The 18,877-nt window shown below is 41.2% G+C and overlaps 1 protein-coding gene across 2 annotated transcripts; it reads right to left on the bottom strand.

The window, feature by feature from the left end:
- Nucleotides 1–658: 658 nt before the first annotated feature.
- Nucleotides 659–18,684, bottom strand: LRRC42 (leucine rich repeat containing 42). 2 transcript variants are annotated; one of them, XM_028164081.2, is made up of 8 exons: nucleotides 18,455–18,684; nucleotides 13,127–13,613; nucleotides 9,074–9,205; nucleotides 7,554–7,672; nucleotides 6,227–6,315; nucleotides 5,941–6,054; nucleotides 2,520–2,592; nucleotides 659–1,155 (listed from the first exon to the last, which is right to left on the bottom strand). In XM_028164081.2, exons 2-8 carry the CDS (start codon nucleotides 13,597–13,599, stop codon nucleotides 881–883), a joined length of 1,275 nt encoding a protein of 424 aa, XP_028019882.2. In that variant the 5' UTR covers nucleotides 13,600–13,613; nucleotides 18,455–18,684; the 3' UTR covers nucleotides 659–880. The 2 variants fall into 2 exon arrangements, with proteins under 2 accessions (XP_028019882.2, XP_007164479.2); XM_007164417.3 differs by having other exon boundaries at nucleotides 2,520–2,604; nucleotides 18,455–18,682.
- Nucleotides 18,685–18,877: the final 193 nt, after the last annotated feature.

Raw genomic sequence — 18,877 nt, 5'->3', positions numbered from 1 at the left:
CTTGCTACTCCAAGTGTAGCCCACAAATTAGAAGCACTAGCATCATCTGGAAACCTGTTAGAAGTGTTCAATGTCAAGCCCAACTCCAGATCTACTGAATCAGAATCTACAGTTCAAAAAGATCCCCAGGGGACTTCCCTGGGGGTCCAGTGGCTAAGACTCCTCACTTCCAATGAAGGGGGCGTGGGTTCGATCCCTGGTTGGGGAACTAAGATCCCACAAACCACGCAGCGTGGCCAAAAAAAGAAAAAAATCCCCAAGTGATCTGCATGCACAATAAAGCTTGAGAAGCACTGGTCTAAGGTGAGTCATTGGTCTCAGGTTCTTCATCTGATAAGGAGGTGATAATCCTTACTTGGCAGGACTATTGTGAAGATTCTTGGTGGTTTACTTAATAGACCTAATATTTGAAATTTTAATGAATGGTAACTATTATTTAAGAAGGCAATGTAATAGAGTGGGCTTTACAACTGGACAGAAAGAAATATAAATTCTGGTTCTTATAAGCTCCGGACCTTAAACAACTCACTTGAGGCTGGGCCAAACTGGAGTAGTAACAAATGACGCTAAGCTGCCTTGTTGGTTCACATGGCCTTCGTCCCAAACCAAAGTGTTACTTCCTGTGGCTCCAGTCTATTTTTCACAAGGAGAACCTAAGGACAGCAAAAACGTTTATTTGAAAAAATTACTATGTATTGAAAATATACATTAGAAATTATTACATACTTCCATAGCTTTCCCCTCCCCCACCACAAAAGTAGAAATGTCCGCTTGCTATGCTAATGCCATAGGTAAATTCAAACAAAAAGGAAAACATCATCAGCCCCCTTTCCTCATACATTAGAGTTGGAGGGAAAAAAGGTCAACTTATATCTGCCAATCAATAGGAATTTAACAAGTCCCAGTCTTCCACAGCAAGACACACATATTTCTGCTTTGAAGACTGTGGAGAGTTGCTCTGTTCCTTCTCTGGCTCCTCAAAAGCTCTCTTCTTGCTCTTCTTTGACTCCTGGCTTGAGAGGGCTTCGTGTTTCAACAGTGGTCCATGGCAATCTGGGGCTTTCTCTTTATAGAACTGGAGTTTCTCAGAAGAATTCATGTGGGCATCTGCCAGGTGACACTTCACTGGGGCTTCTGTTCGAGCCCGCTTCCCATCTGTAAGGGTGACAGACGGAAGGGCAATGAGCTTTCCTATGCTGCTGCTAACGGTTGCCTAAGTCCAGAAAGATGATCCAAGGGAAGTGATAAGAGGCCCAAACAGGGTGAGGTTTGGATTAATTTTATTCCCTTTTGAGTGCCCTGTAAAGTAACTTACAGCAAATGCACCAGCACAGGTTGAAGGTATGTACTCACACTAGAGTATCACAGATTTGGATTCAAATCTCATATCTGCCACTTCCTGGATAAATGACCTTGGGCAAGTGACTTGTCTGAGATTCAGTTTTCTCATCTTTAGAGGGATATAAAACCTATTTCATAAGGGTGATGTGAAGATAAAGTAATATAAGGTGCTTAGCACAATGCTTGGCACAATAGTAAAAGCTCGAAAAATGTCAGCTATCATTACTCAAAATCTGGACTTGACTCTGTCTTCTAAAAACAGTCAAGTTTGCGGCACAACTCTAGCAAATGATACAACCTTATCCTATATTTTTTGGTTTGCCCTGAATTTTTCTTATTTTTCTACCTTTATTTTTCCTTCACTTCGATTTCATCCTTTAACTCCTTACAGAAAAAAGTACGGTAAAATACACATAACATAAATTTAGCATTTTAACCACTTTTAAGTGTATAGTTCTGTGGCATTAAGTACATTCACATTGTTGTGCAAATATCACCACCATCCACCTCCAGAACTTTTTCAGCTTGGCGAAACTAAAACTTGGTATCCGGAAACTAAAACTTGGTATCTATTAAACAATAACTCCCTACCACTCCTCACCTCAGTCCCCAGCAACCACCATTCTACTTTCTGTCTCTATGAACTTGACCACTCTAGGAATCTCGTAAGACGACTCATACAACATTCGTCTTTTTGACTGGCTTATTTCACTTAGCAGAATGTCTCTAAATTTCACCCATGTTATAGCATGTGTTAAAATTTCCTTTCTCCTTAAGGCTGAATAATATTCCATTGTATGTAAACACTACATTTTGTTTATCCATTCATCTGTCAATGGACACTTGGGTTGCTGGTCCCTTTTGGCTACACTTTAATTCCTTTTTAATGTTCTGTATCTATCTACTTTTGTACCACTGCAAATCTTTTCTGGAACAAGATGGGATATCAATAAGCACATATGTACATACATACATACATTTAGTAAGTTATTTTCCTGGTGCTGGTACTCAAAGCTAAGTGTGAACTTACACTGTAAGCTGTGCTGACAGAATACAAGTCTCAGTGATCTAATTAAGTCAATGCTATCATAATTTTCCCACTGAGTGAAGATGAGCTAAGTGCTTTAAGGGCAAATAACCTAAGGGCAAAACACTCCAAAGGAAAGGGAATTTCTCACAGAAATGCTGAGCTGCTGTTCCAGGCTCCGAGGTTTCTCGTGGCTTCACAGCTTCCGAAGTCACACGCTCCCACTGCAGAACAATCTAAAATGTATTTGGAAAGATCTGAATCCAAACAAAATCTCAAGCTTTTAATCTCAAGCCTTCCTTGTTCCCCACCCCTCTCTTTCCATAAACACAAACCCCCGTGGTAATCTTACTTCAGATGATGGTGATAAGAAAAAGAACCAAGTCAAGTCTGGATTTTCTGTTTTAAGGCATGAGTTGGTCAGAATACAAACATGCTGGATATACATATTTGCAAGACTCAGAAAAAATCTACAAAGCTGACTCCCTATTTTCATCTCTATTCCAATCTAGAAATAAACTGCATATCCTTAAACTAAATACTAAAATTTAAAACCTTTGTCATAATACTTTTCACACATTCCTAGACTCATTTTCATGCCTTAAACTATACCAACCATAACTCACTCTTGTACGTGTGTGAAAGGACCATGTTTCCATATTCTCATGACACTTCATGATCAGTTTCCATTTTTTTAAACTGCTACAAATATATTTTTATTACAAGCTACTACAAATTCTTTTGAGAATTTGGTTTAGTATAAACTACACATAAAGTAAACAATTATTTCACATATAGCACAAGTAGCAAGAACTTTAAATTCAACACTTCTCATGGTATGCAATGAAATGATCATAAAAGAAAGTCAAGACAAACATTTTCAGGTCACAGAGGCAGCACAACACATAGTTTAAGAATATTGTTCCAGAGTTAGTTCCACCACTTACTAGCCAGGGGACCCTTGGCAAGTGATTTAATTTCTGTCTTTCAATTTCTTCATCTGTAAAATCGGGATTAATAATAGTACATAGCCCACTGGGCGGTTGTGAGGATTAAATGAGATAACATACATGAAGGGTTTAGCAGTGTCTGGAATATAGGAAGCACTCAATAAATCTTAGTTGTCATCCCCTCTATGATACCTCCCTGAGCATGGAAAATGCGGACAGATCTAAGAGAATGCTAAGATGAACTGAATCTGGTGGCTCAGGGGACAATAAGGAAAACTGTGCTTCTACTAACAGAAATAAGAATGTCAATTAGGAAGAGCTGTTTGGGGATGGGGAAGAAGAAGACAAGCCTGGTTCTGGACAAGCTGAATTTGAGGTGCCTGGCAGAGATTTATGGTGAATATTTAGGAACAGGTCTAACGTGTAAGAGAAGGTGATATCATTCCCGCAGGGACAGTAAAGGCTCTGAGAACAGTTCAGATCACCAGGACAGTGGGTGGAGATAGAAGAGAAGAGAAGAGGAAATGAGGAATCAGCAAGAGCTAAAGGGAGAAGCGAGAAAGTTAGGGGATACTGAGCAAGAAGGCCAGAGAGAAAAAGCATAAGGTATGCATGTTTATATCAGAACTGCAGAAAAGCCAAGGAAGGTAAAGAATGAGATCACATGCCACCTTCAAGACAACACCTGCAGCAGAGCCGTGGGGGCCAGAACTAGATTACAAGGGCTTAAGAACTGAGTGGGCAGTGAGGAGGTGGGAAGATAAGAAAAGAAAACAACTCACAATCGCAATGGGGGATGAAGAACATGTTAGAATACAAGTAACATGTTTATACACAGAAAGAAAATGGCTGACAGAGAGCGAGATTGAAGATGTAGTGGTGGGGCAGTAGAGGAGAAATAATTATTAGTAAAATATCACAGAGTAAGCTGGAGATCTTAGGGAACAGAACTGAAAGGAAAAGAAGCCACTAAAGGGCTTATCACTGGAATAAAGAGGCATACCTGTTCCCTTAGATAGGAGGGAAGTGGGGTATGTTGCAGAATTGGAGAAATTTTGAGACAAAGGGAAGTAAATGGACTCCTGTTAGATGGCCTCATTTTTCTGTGTCACCTGCTGAGAATGAGGCAGGAGGAGGATGGAGTCGGCCTGAAACAGTTTCAATAAGGATCAACAAAAGAAAGATAAAGCACTGCTGCCAAGTCCTAGGGCCCAGCTGAGATTGCATGGTGCTTTCAGTCCAGGCTGTTAGGTATTTTACTTCATCCTTAGCTCTGCAAGAAAGGTCCTGGTTTCTGCATTTTACAGATAAATAAACAGAGACTCAATGTTGCCTAAGTCGTATCCCTATTGGGTTGCTGAGCCAGGATCCCAACTCAGGCCTCTGACCCTACAGCCTGTGCTCTTTCCACCATGTCACCTGCTACCATAACCAAACTACACCAAGTCCTTGTAAGACCATCCCACACCTGTCCCAAGTCTACTGGATGTATCTAGGATTCTTCCAGCACTATAAACTTTGTCTGGCAATGAACTGTTGTAATGATTTCAGCATGCATTTTCACAAACTTCAAAGTGTTTCTGAAACACTGATTCACCAGCACCCCTTCTTGCTTACTTATAGAGAGGTGATGCTACAATCAGGTGGTTGGATAGGTCCACCACCATGCATTATTGCTTGGAGCCAAGGAGGGATCCAGAACAAAAAGTTTGGTGGGTCCTCTAGGCCTCTACCAATAAACATTGGTTTAAAGTGTCTGAAGGAGAAAGGCACCAGCCACAGGGAGGCTGGCATCTACTGGTGCTCTACTACTTGGTTACCTTCTGACTCTCTACTTAAGTCTGTATTTTACCAACTTAAGGAAGACCATCAAAAAGACAAGAGAGCATCAAAGTTCAGCTAAGAAGCTGAAAATGGAAGGGCTCAGTCTGCTCAAACTAGCATGGTCTGATCTGGAAATCTGGCCTCAATACGTGTCACCAGTGCTTCTGCCAGTACTCAGAGGATATCGGCTTCACTGAGTTGGACTAAGCGAACTTCCTTGAATGGTTCATCCAGGACATCTACCTTTCCAAAGAAACAGTCCTAGTTCTTTGTACATAAAATTTTTAAAACTTCAAAAAAAAAGAAAGAAAGAAAGAAAATGGGAGAGCTCAGGATAAAAAAAGATGTTTCTTCACTAAGGCTCTAAGAGTTAAGAAATTTGCCCCCAAAAAGGGAAAGAGTTAGATTTGAATTCTTATCAGTGTGACTTATTCTCTTTCCAGTATACACACACTGCTAAGAGAATCTGTCCTTGTGAAGTTGGGTCATACTGCTTTTTTGCATAGCAAGCAAGAATTCATTTATTTTCTGAGTCATTTATAAGAAGGCGTTTTCTTCTAGGTCCCATATGGATGAAGCACAATCTAACAAACAGAGCATGAGATTTAAGGACTGGCATCTAACACCTTTTCTTAAGTAACTGGGTTAGTTACAAGGCCATCAGTGTCTCGGATCTGACTGAAGATGACAATTCAGCCAAGGAATACCAAGAGGATTAACATTTCTTCAAGTGTTGAATAAGACACTTGGAATTAAAATGAAGCCACATTAACTGTAGGGGAGAAAAATCTGCCTTACCTGGTCAGCCCAGCCCTCTGTCTTGCAGTTACTGTGATCAAATTCCTTCAAAGGCACTTTGGAGTGAACGAGACCTATGCGGGTCTGAAGCTTGTGTTTGACAGCTTTGACGTCCTAGTAAGGGAAAACCAGAACACTAATGCACACACATCTGGTTAACTCTTACTTGCTTTCAGTAGGAAATAAACACCATCACAGATACCAGTCCTTTCTAAATGTCAATTAGCAGAAGCAAAATATCAAATTGTAAGTTTGGAAAAGTAAGAGAAGGGAGTAGAAGTCTTACCTTGAGTCCCGTCCCAGAGATATCTAAGCAGTTTAGTTTTCTAAAAGAAAAGAGGTATCCAATCCCTGCATCTGTGATCTCAGGGTTACCTAAATGTCAAAACATAGATAGTATTCTGTTATAGTTATAAGTATTGCTACAATGCCAACAATAAGCTCAGGAAAAAAGGTCAAACAATGATAAAATAGAAAATACTGAGTAAACAAGCTTTTCAGAGTAAATTGAATATAGAAATCTTATCTTTCCTATTGTAATGTGAAGGAGCCACACTAGATGATCCTTAAGATCCTTCATAGCTTTAACTTTCTAGGAGTTGGGGGTTAGCAGAAAAATTAATGAAACAGATAGTTATTCCAAAGGGTTTAATTTGGAACCATATGAAAACAACATACATAAACATGTATTAGAATGGTATATTAGACTTTGTTCACAGCCATTTTACCTCCAAAGTAAAAGATTTATTTTAAAAAGATTTTCAAGGATACTGAGGCACAGAGACTATTAATGTCTCACTAACCTGCATTTTTTTTTTAATCCTTTCTTACATATCACCTTCTCATATCAGAGAGTACTGCATTTAGCACTGAGTCCTAAAGACCATGAGCACAGTGCCTGGCACATTGTAGACACTCACAAAATATTTGTTAAATGAATACACTTCCCTGGGAGGAAGGGAGGGCATTCATTATTATCTTCATTTCACAGAAGCCAAAACCAAGGCTCAGAGAGGTTAAATAACTTGCGCAAGGGCACAGAGTAGCAGAGCAAGGAGTGTCCTCTGGCCTCAAACCCCTGCTCCTTCTATTTTTTTGACACCATACCATCCTGCCACATATTTAATAAATGCTCAGTTAAATCATAAATCATCTTACCATCTTTCTATTACTGGAGTCAATAACTGGCTCATTCTGAGTAAGTTATCAAAACTGTGAATTTCATCCTGATTTTCACCAAGCAATTATTGATAAAAAATGACCTAGCTGACAGACACTATGGATCAGCAACTCAAAGAAAGTAAAAATGAGCCAAACGTCCTTTATACATGCTGTGAATATGATGAAAGGTTGCTCTGTCTGCAGAGAGTAAGTGGCATGGGTGAATCTGTAAGGGCTTTTACTACCTTACAGAGGTGGCACCATGCCAGGAAAGGTATTTGGCCAGAAGTCAAGAGCCTCTGGCTTTAGGTCCTGCTCTGCCATTAACTTGTGGCACCTAAGAAAGTCACCTCCCCTCAATTTTATCACCTCTCAAACAAAGGGGAAGAACTAAATGATTTCTAAGTCTGTTCTTCCAACATTAATCATCTATAACTTCTAATAAAACTTACAAGATAAATCTAATAATGTTAGATTTTCAAGGCCTCTTTTCATCACTCGAACTGGTGCCGTCATTTTCCGCACCCCAGCATCAGATAAACAATTATCCTTCAGGTGGAGTTGAGTTACACTAGAAAACAAAGTCCATAAGTAAATTGCTTAAAGAGCATTTGAGAAAGTCTAGTCATGAGAACATACTTTCATAAATTTCATTCAAAAATATATCTTCTAACCTCTGCTATTTCACACATAATGCATTTAACAGAGTTAAAGATCTTTTGGTGCTACTTCAGTTGCTAAGTGAGGGTTAACTTACAGATCAAAGTGTCATGTAGTACTAGTCTCAGATGGCAGAGGGCACTAAAGGTATATGGTGGAATGAGGTAAACAGGGACTTCATTAAGGATATAAATACACTTGTTTATCACAAAAGCTGCATTCCTGACAAATGCTGTGTGAAAACCAAAACCACTCTAAATATACTGGGAAAGTCTGCTAAAGAACTCCTCTGAGAATTCTTTATGCAAAGCACAATTCTTTCATTCTAATTATTTTATAAATCCGATTTCAGACTGAGTTTATAAGGTACAGACATAACCCAATCCATTCAGCTAACCTGTAACTGGTGTTATTAACGTGTTCCACTGTCCCCCACGCAAGAAATCCGAACCTTTACTAACCTTGTACAAAGATACCTTTGTACAGGATGAACCGGTTTGCAGGGCAGAAATACAGACACAGATGTAGAGAAGAAACGTATGGACACCGAGTGGGGGAAAGTGGCGGGGGTGTGGGTGTAGTGCTGGTGGTGGGATGAATTGGGAGATTGCAATTGACATGTATACACTAATATGTATAAAATAGATAACTAATAAGAACCTGTAGTATAAAAAAATAAAATACAAAAAAAAAAAAAAAACATTTGTACAGGGCAGTACGTAGGTGTCACTGTCCTAGGCAGGCCCCAAGAAACAGGTTAGACTCAGGTTTGTAGTACTGTTATCCTTCTGGGTGTTTATTAAACCACAAAGGAATCCATCTGGCCTTCTCTCTGCTGGCCATACTGAGATCAGTCGGATTATTTGTGAATGGTGTGAAATGGATGATTTCTTTAAATTATGGTTCTTGAAAAGGATTTATTTGTCTGTCTTTTAATAGTTCACTTTTTAAATAATTTATAGTTCACTGGCAGTTAAAATAGAAAATGATAATGACTGTGGAAATTGTATAACTTCTCATCTCTTGCTAGAATAAACCAGGGCAAAATCATTTTTCAACGCAGGTAGCGTCAAGTACTATATGTTGAAATAAAGTTTATTTAGGTAAAGAACCTAGTGACTTACTTTCCTAAGAGTTGTCCAATCTATACTGCTTGTACCAAGTAAATGGAGATTGAATCGTTTTAGAAAAAAAAATTAGCAAATAAACACAGGATTGGGAAGTAATCAACATTCTTCAAGATGATCCCATTGGATCATCCTTTAAAAAAAGAAACTAAACAATTCATCTACAAATGGTGGCAGGTCAATACCTAGACAGGGCCTCATTGGTGAGATGTTCTAGAAGTTCATGCTCATCTCCAAGCTTGCAACAGGATAGATCCAGGCAGGTCAGCTCCCGGAAAGACTTAATCTCCTCGAGTTTTTCTGAAATCACCAGATATCTGTGGGGCGTGGAGAGCAATCAACAGCTTTTCTTTTCCTTCTTTTAAAACATCACTGTTTGTGGCTTTGTGACACATCAACATTCCATCAGGACAAGGTACTATGTAATGAGCAGACTTTACTGATTACTATGTAGGCACAGGTTGAATTTTTTAAGCTAAAAATCTTTTTACGTGATGGTAGAATAAAAACTTTAAATAAATAAATAAAAACATATGAGCAAAGGCAGGACACGAGAGAAAAAATCTGCTTTGTTAGAAGTCAAACAGACCTTGGTGTCAGTGCTGGGATTTTATCAGAGAATTCCCAAACTTTAGGATACTCAAAATTTTAATCACTCATTCTTTTAAGGTTGCTTTTTATCTAATACTCAGTATCTAGTGCTTTGAAAACTGGAACAGACCAAGAATTCTGGGTTCTAACCTGCACATCCCCAAGAACATACCAAGATATATTTGACAGTCAGGTTTTATCTTTTCTATTCAAACACAAGTTTGAGTAGCTGCCCACGTCACTGTGCCACTGTTATCCTGCTAACTTTACTCCGAAAGTATGTGCAGCATGACTATTATAAGAACTCACTCTCAACTAGACGGTTATTAAGGCAAACCTGTGAGCATGAACACTTTAATTACACTGGGGCATCTTGCCAAACTGCTATCGGGAAGTATCAGGAGGCCTCTGGAGAGGAAAAGATCAAAAAGACACTGCACAGCCCAGGCTATGGCCTCCACCCTGCTTTCTAGTTGTCCATCTATTTCATATGATGTCAGTGAGAAAAAATGAAAAGGGATTAGAAGTGACAGGAAACAGGAGAGGAGTCTAAGAGAACAGGGAAATGCTTGTGGGCAAGAGCATGCCTTTCTCATCCACTTTTCTCATGGATGTCTAGAAGTTTCCACAGTGAGATGGTAAGCTAGGATCAGTGGGGTTATACTTAAAAGTGTTCACATTTCTCTACTGTGGCCAGAATCATAATTACCAAAAACAGCACTGAATAATCCAAGGACAAGAAGGGAGTTAGATCTCTTTTCTTCCTACTTCCAATCAGAATAAGATGTACTGAAGCTGATCGCTGGCCTGACTGCTGGGTACAGATGGCCTGGGGCACTGATACCCCCTCTAAGCTGCCTGGTGACTGAGCTCAGCTGGGTACACAAATGAGCCTTATTTACTCAGACATATTTTAATTGCATTGTAAATAAAGCTGCTGTTTTCCATCTTCCAATCACAGAGTTGAAGTGGGTTAATGGGAATTTGGGGAATTACTGGCAATTACAGAAAGGAAAACACACATCCTTTGATCAGTTAACCAAAAGATATTTAGTAATTCTGAAACAAGGGTTATCTGGGAAGGACACAACAACGGATAACATGATTAACAAACATTACAAAAATCAAGGCTGAGAAACGAACATGCAAAACCACAGACACTACTACATGCTTATCTAGGACGTAATTGAAGTTCTAGGGTCTCGCTCAAAATTAGTCTTCCAACTTGCCCCTTAAAAAGTTCAGCAGAGTGTAGTGGAGAAGCAACAGAAACAGCACAGATATTTTAGTGTCAGACCTGAGTTTGGATTCTAGCAATGCTAATTACTTGTATGATTGTAAGAAACTTACTTAACCTCTGTGAGCCTCAATTTCTCCAGCTAGAAAATGGAGCTGATGATCACTTCCTTTAAGGACTATTAAGAAAATCAGAAAAAATGTTCCAAAAGTAAACGGCATCTCATAGGCCCTCATTAAATGGTAGCTATTATAATTACTTCGGTTACACAGGGTGATATTTTAAGGCAAATAACTTGCCTCCCTGTGACCACCAGTGGGATTAAAAATCACAGGGAGGAGACAGTTTTGTCGGGTTGAAACCCAGTTGCAAAGACACTGGCTTCTCCTTTTGGCAGGCAGCTTTGTGACCCAACCCCACAAAGCAAGTGCCTGTACCTACACGATTATCTTATTTTTCAATTATTTTCTCAAGCTCTTTCCCCATGATCTGAACCCTTTGGTGCTGGTAAAACCTTTGCTGCTGCAGCTTCAGCTGAGAATTGCAAATGCAAACCCAAATCTCCTGCCTTCTTCCTATTTTCCTCTGGGGATTCAAAAGAAGGAAAGTTTTTGATCACAACTGAAAAATCTTACTCTTATATCTGAATAAGGCAGCACTGTCTTAGTTATTGTCTTATTTGTAATTGTTGCAATAAAATATGAGCCAAAAGACTGTTAAAAATGTTTCTTATATTTTTCTGATTATAAAAGTAATACACATTCCTTGGAGAAAAAAATTAAGAAAATCTGGAAAACTATGAAGAAAATTAAAACCACTTTCAATCTCATTACCTAAATTACATTTCAGTGGGTTTCTCTTTTTTCCCCCCTATATATGCAATACATATAGAACTTTCTATTTTTTTTACAAACAAAATTGGGATCATACATATAATTTTAATTTTTATTTTTTTCATTTATTATATAATGAACATTTTACCACATCATTTTAAATGATCTTTGGATATTATCTTAAAAGTTATACTCTATTTCATTATATGAATGTACTATAATTTACTTAATTAATTTCCTCTTGTTGGATATTCAGCTTTCAGATTTTCACTATTACAAATAGTACTACAATGAACACCCTTATGTGAAGTATTTGTTCTCATATCTGATTACATTAGAAATTAGAACAGACTCTTAATAAATGGAATTAATGGGTCAAACAAATGATATGAATATTTTTAAAGCTTTTGATACATATTGCCAAGCTTCTTTCCAGAAATGCTACATTAATTTATGTGCTCATCAAATGTGAATGAAAGTGCTATTCTCATCCAATTTGACCACTGGAACAGTATGCAGACATCATAAATGGATAAAAAGCATCTTCACTATTGTGAGAAATACTTAAGGTATAATGGTACGTGGAGGAAAAAACAGAATACAATTTATAGAGTATATTCCCAAATGTATAAAGATATATATAATGGTATACTATACTGCTATTTAAAAAATCTACACATATTGATGGTAAATGATTTTCAAAATATGTGAAGAAAGCAAAGTGCCTACCAGTGTGAGCACTGTGCTGCCGTTTGTACAACAAAGGGGACAGCTATACATGCATGTATATGTTCAGAATATCTCTGGAATTATGTAAAAGAAACTGATAACAGTAGTTGCCTCTGGGGAAGGGAAACAGGAGAGAGATGGGAGGCTTATGTTCCACTTTATACCTTTTTGTTTGTGTTTAAATTCTTTTCTGTGTATTTTTTCAAGTTTTTCTTTTTAATTAGTAGATGCCTTGAAAGTCATTTTACATGATGGTGGTATAAAAATTTTAAATAAATCAATAAAAGTATATGAGCAAAGGCAGGTCATAAGAGAAAACATCTGCTTTGTTAGAAAATAGACAGACCTTGGTTCTGGTGTTGGGACCTTACTGAAAATTTCCAAACTTTAAGACACTTGAAATTTTAATCACTTATTCTTCTAAAGTTGCTTTTTATCTAATGCTCAATATCTAGTGGTCTGAAAACTGGAATAGAGACGGGAACTCTGGTTACTAATCTTCACATCCCCGAGAGCACATCAAGAGATATTTAGCAAATCACATTTTGTCTTTTCTATTTTCTCTTTCGAGAAAAGTTGGTAGAGGAGTATTTTCTACCTAATGGAGGAGCTGTGGCAATCAACTAATCCTTGTAAAGTGTTTTCAAAATAAACCTAAGTGTTGTCTGGGAGGGTAAGGGAAGGGAGAAAGACAATGATTTTTCTCAAAATGGCCTACCACTTTGTGTATGGAAATTCTAAACTCAAGTGCTGTTTGATGGGGAAAGTACCCAAGCCCACTAAGCCCCAGAGCTTGACAGAATTCACACACCCAATAAAATACTCACTATCGTAATCAGAACACCCACCTGTTTCGCAAACACAAGGAGCAAAGCACCAGACTTCCATAGGCCTCTGTAAATTTCTGTAAAGCCCTCAGCCCTGCACCTGGCTCTGTGAATTTCTGTCTGGCTTCAGCAGCAGAGAACAGCTTTTCAGCAATCTGCTCAGGAAAGCCAATAAGTGAATCAATGTGATCAACATTGTCAGAGATGAAGCCCAGGACGAGGCTGAAGAGGGATTTGGCAGAGTACCGAAGATTCCCCTCCCGGGTGTATGTGAAGATGAAATGATCAGTCTTCTCTTTCTGTGCAGTATCATCTTCCCTGTTCATGCAAAGCTCCACCGAAAAGCCTTTGGGAAACAGTCTGAAAGGCCTTGGTTTCTGCAGGCTACTCCTGACACCATCCAAGGCCAGATTGACCATGTGCAGTTGCCCATTTTCTCGCACGTAGACGGGCCCTGGGTCCAGGTGGTTTTCTGAGTTGAGGTAGTAAGACATTGCCTTGGTTGCAACTGTAAAAGCAAGGCACAAGGAAATCAAATGCAATTAAAATGCCATTTGTAACGTGTAACTTCATCTTGCTGTGCCCAGAGCTTTATGAGCCTTCTAGGCAGGCCCTGTGGCTGCTTTGGGGAATCAAAGCTTACCAGTTGCCTGTGAACTCTGGCACTGGAGGTTACCTCTGTTACCTCGACCTGGAATGCCCTCTCCTATGCTTCCCCTTTTCTTGTCTATCTGGTGAACTCCTATTCATCTTTCAAAAGTCAGCTCAGATCTCATTTCTAAAATTCACTCTAAGGGAGTTATCACAGAAGTGGTCAAAGAGTCACCTACAAGGAAAGTCATGGCAGCACAGCTGATATTAGCAAAACAACTGAAAATAACCTAAATGTTCAACAAGGGTGTTATTATATAAATGATGATACATCCACACCATGGAATGTTATGCAGCCATTAAAATGATAAAATTTTTTATTGATTTGCAAGTTACAAATCATACACGTGGAATTTATTTCTGTTTTTTTAAATTAATTTATTTTTATTTATTTATTTTTGGCTGCATTGGGTCTTCGTTGCAGCACGTGGGCTTTCTCAAGTTGCAGCGAGCGGGGGCTACTCATCGTTGCGGTGCACGGGCTTTTTATTGCAGTGGCTTCTCTTGTTGCAGAGCATGAGCTCTAGGAGGCGAGCTTCAGTAGTTGTGGCACGTGGGCTCAGTAGTTGTGGCTCGCAGGCTCTAGAGCACAGGCTCAGTAACTGTGGCACACGGGCTCAGTTGCTCCGAGGCATGTGGGATCTTTCTGGACCAGGGCTCGAACCCATGTCCCATGCACTGGCAGGCAGATTCTTACCCACTGCGCCACCAGGGAAGTCCAACTATTTCTGTTTTTTAAAACATGTTTACACACAGAACAAAGGCTAGAAACTAATAGCTCCCTTGCTACCTTGGCACCTTCCACACATTTCTTTATTGCACTTGGCCCACAGTTCTGCTACTGATTTATTTCTGGGCGTGTTCTGCTGATTTGAGCTCCTTGAGAGCAGGGATCATGTTTAATTCATCCACCCTAACAACATAGTGCTCTGGCATGTAATAGTCCCTGAGTAGATATTCATGGAACTAAAGTTTACTCCTTTGCTAAATCTTACACAGACCACAGGCAACATGGTTTTTTGGATCCACAAATAAAGACCTCCACCACAAGAGCTAACTAAAAGCTATTAAGGTGTGATGCTTCCAAGGGCTAGAATAGCTTTTAGTTAGCTCTTGTGCCTTAACTTCTTCAGTTAGCTGGCACTTCCGAAGTAAGGCAACATATCAAAAACAGCAGGGTATTTATGCAATCATATGGGTGACATTTTGGTCTAAGCGTTAACTGAAATAAACACTTGCTTTCCTGAGGAACCGTGAGGTTTCAAAATATTCGAGAAATTGCCACGTTAAATAAAATGAAAGTACATGATTATCATTGCTACAATTTTTAGGTAAAACTTAATATAAGTCAAAATGCCGCTATTATCTCTAAAAGACTCTGACGTTTAGAGTGAACAAACCCAGCTTCTTCTGCATCAATGCAGGTCTAGGATGTAGCTCTGAAGCCACTTAAAAGTGTCAACAATCAATCAAGTCAGTGATCAAAAATGCTGAGTCTCTGCAGATCAAACACTGATCCTGTTTGTGGGTATCAGTATGATCCATGTTTCTCCTGAGGATAATTATGTGTGTAAAAGCACATCAGAAAAGAGGGCCCTGCCACGCCCGAGAGCTTCTCTCCTCCCTGCCCATCTCCTTATGCCCTACTCTCTGGCTAAGCCATACCTACCCAGGTAAGTTGGCTGTGCTCTCTTGTCTCACTGGTCTTTGCACATCCTGCTCCCTTTGGCTGGAACACCCTTCTCTGCTTCCCTGACCTAGCTAATTCCTAGTTATCATAAACACTCAGCTCACCCACCATCCCTCTCCTGGGAAAATTTCCTAACCCCTGCACTAGTGCACATGTCTGTCTGGTTTTCCCAGAGCACCAATGTCTCTTTCTACATAGCACTTTGCACTGTGTACTGTCCGTTCACTTGCTAATATTCCCAAAGCTGTGAGCTCTTTGAGTACACGGCACTTAACTTGATTCATCTCTCTTTTCTTTTCCAGGCCCAACACAGAGCCTAACTTGAATAAATCCTCAACAGATATTTGCTGAACCAAATGAAGAGGAAGGGTGAGACCTCAAAAGGACAGACTTAGTACTCTGAGCTGCAAGGCCTGCTGATACTGTTGCTAGGAGCCAGCTCCTCTACCAGGCAACAGCTGCAGACTCCTCCCCCTCTCACCAGACCCTTCTGCAGGTGGTAGAAGCAAAGAGGATGATGGGAGTATATTGCTACTGGTACTACCAGGGAGGAAAAAAAAAATCTAAAAACCAGAAAAAAAAAATTGGCTAGCTCTCATAACCCATACTCTCGCCAGTATTCAGTGCCTGCTGCTAAGGAGATACTTCACTTATTCTAAGCTTTTCTTCCAGGAGTAAGCACCTGGCCCCTTCAGTCTCACAGAGTTTAATCTTGATAAGGAGATAAAGCAGATCCCTTTTGGTCTTTATCTCTGGATTTGGACATTCAGAGTCCTACTCTACCTGTAGATCAGAAAGTATGGCCCCAAACCAGGTATGGCCCCAAACAAGAATGACTTAATTTTAAAAGTAGAAAGACAAATTCCATGGAAGATAACATATTATAAGTAATCAGCACACTATAAGCTTCCTGGCAACGAAATAGGGTCTGCCTATCTGTAGTACCCCTAACCATCACCTGCAATAGTGTCTTCCATAAACTTTGGAGTAAAATGGACAAATGGATGAATGGATGACCACTTCCGGTGAAAATCCGAAAAATCTGATTCCATCCAGCAGAGGGCACAAGTAGCTTGGGACCAAAGTGAGGACACTTACCCAGGCTGCCTCGGCTTCCATGGATCATTTTCAAAAACGGCACAGTTCTGGCTATATTTTACCTTTAAATTACTCATCAAATGCTAGTTCTCTTTCTAAACGATGAAAAAAATCAAATATTTCCTGAAGAGTAAACCCACATCATCTGTCCAGAAACCCCAAGGGCTCTCTGTTCTTCAACTATGATACCTGAGGAACTGACCATGGTCAGGAAATCCTGGTGACCTTGGATTTCTACTACTAAATTTGTGCATCTTGCACTCTCACAATAAGGAGTTTCCTGAGAGTTTGTGAAGTACTATAAAATGATCTAAGAATTGAATTAATGTTTAAGTCTTTCAAGGTTAAGAACCATAAAGGTGAGAAAATTCCAAACAAAGCTTCTGTAACTTGGCTTTGCTTGGGCCTGGCTGTTACACAGAGTGATCTATTATAAGGGAGCCCCTCAGGAGACAGGGCCTATTCTATACCATGGCACAAATACTACATGAAAGCTCAAGCTCTTTCCACTGCATGATGCTGTCTCTCAAGAATAAAAGTATGACATCAGCCTTAAGGATAAAAAAATGTTAAAAATTAATCTCACCCACCTGTTGGATCCCTCTGGTATTCACTGACTCAAGCTGGGGTGGGGGGGGGGAGGTGAGAGAGGGAGGAGATAAAAAAAAAAACAGTGGACAACTGAGGAAAGAGTTGGTGGGAACAGAGCCAGGACAGAGCTACATTGAGGCCTCCCCTCCTTCCTCTGCCAGGGCAGAAATTACCCAAATCCACGCACCAGGAAAACACCTGTCAATCCATGGCCTTCATCCCAAGGCTGCAGACACCCTTGGTTTATTTGAAAATGCAGTATTCTGAAGAAAGTTTCTAACATAAAAACCTGAACAGAAACTAGTTCCAAACCACCAATAACCAACTAACAATCTCAAGTTTATTGTTCTGGGTCACCACCATTATCCAGTTTTCAACTCATTTCTGTTGTCCTATATAACTTGCACTTTCCCACCTGCCTTCTCACCCATACCTAGCTCCTTACTTCCCTCTTAGAACAGGCCAATCTCTCCTACATCCTGACATTTCACAGCTTTTCTACCTGCCAACTCTAAGCTTCTCACACAAAATCCAATCTCCACACCAAAAATCCTAATCCGTCCCCTTCACCCACGCCCAGCTCCCCTGCCCCCACCTCTCAAACCTCACGCCCTTCCAATCCTTCCATCCCTTCTGAAATGCGGCTCCCTGTCGCCCAGCTGCAAGCCCACCTCCACCTGGCTCTCCTTCCTTCCCCACCCCCCACCATTCCACCCGTGCGCTCTCTAACCCCCATGCACTCTTTCTCTGTCCTTCACCATGTACTCCTCCCTTCCTCCCATTCTGAGATTCCCTCTCCCAGGACCCCAAACTCTCCATCTTTTTCCTTGTCTTCTGCCCTCAACCTTCAAAATCTCCTTCCTTCACGGCTCACTATGCCCAACTTCACAATCCACAGCCCCAACTTCTTCTCCCTGCCCCCAAAACCCCACCCCTTCTCCTATTCCCATCCTAGATCCTTTCCTCCTTGCACTCCTCTAATCCCACTTTCCCCCTCCCCAGTACTGCAGTTCCCCCTCTCTCTCTAAATTCCCACGCATGTCCCTCCCCAAATCCACCCCAGCTAATCCTGCTCCATTTCCCACCCAGGCCCCGAACCCCAAGTCTCACACGCCCCCATACACTACCCCAGCACCCCAACTCCACCCTTAAACCCATCTCTGACAACCCTAGACCCTCACACCTTTCACCCAACCACACCCCAGCCCCGTCCCTCTCGGTCTTCCCCTCCCCCATTCCACCCCTCCCTCAAACCTCACACCCGCCCCCACTCGCAGCCCCGGGCTCGGTGAGCGGCCCAGCCCGCGGCCGCCACCTACCTGTGCCCCTGCCTGGGGCAGCCAGCGGCAGCTCCTCGCTGACGGGTCCCTCCTCCCGCGGCGCGGCTGAGGGGGGAAGCGGCTCCGCGCCCCCGGCACAAAGCTAGGGAGGGTGGGACAGAAAGTGTGCGGGAGAAGGGAGGGGGCTGGGGGCAACCTGCGCCTTGGGACCGCGGGGCCGGCGGGGGCGGGGGGAAGACTGGGCAGGGGAGGCGCGCTTGCGCGATACCCGGCATGAGGGGCGGGGTCGCGCTTGGAGGCGGGGCCGGACCCGGGGCCGGCGACCTGAGGGCCTAGGGCTCTGAGCAGGGAGAGGTGGGGATTGCGCGTGCGTGCGCGCGAGGGCGGGTCCCGTGGGTCTCACAAGCCCCAGGGATCCAGCTTAGCTGGGGGAGGGTAAGCAGCGCGTGTTCAGGCGCTTGC

This window comes from Balaenoptera acutorostrata, chromosome 1 (genome assembly GCF_949987535.1).
Source record: "Balaenoptera acutorostrata chromosome 1, mBalAcu1.1, whole genome shotgun sequence".
Lineage (NCBI taxonomy): Eukaryota > Metazoa > Chordata > Mammalia > Artiodactyla > Balaenopteridae > Balaenoptera > Balaenoptera acutorostrata.
The sequence above is the reverse complement of the archived record's forward strand: the minus strand, read 5'-3'. Positions and strand labels throughout refer to the sequence as shown.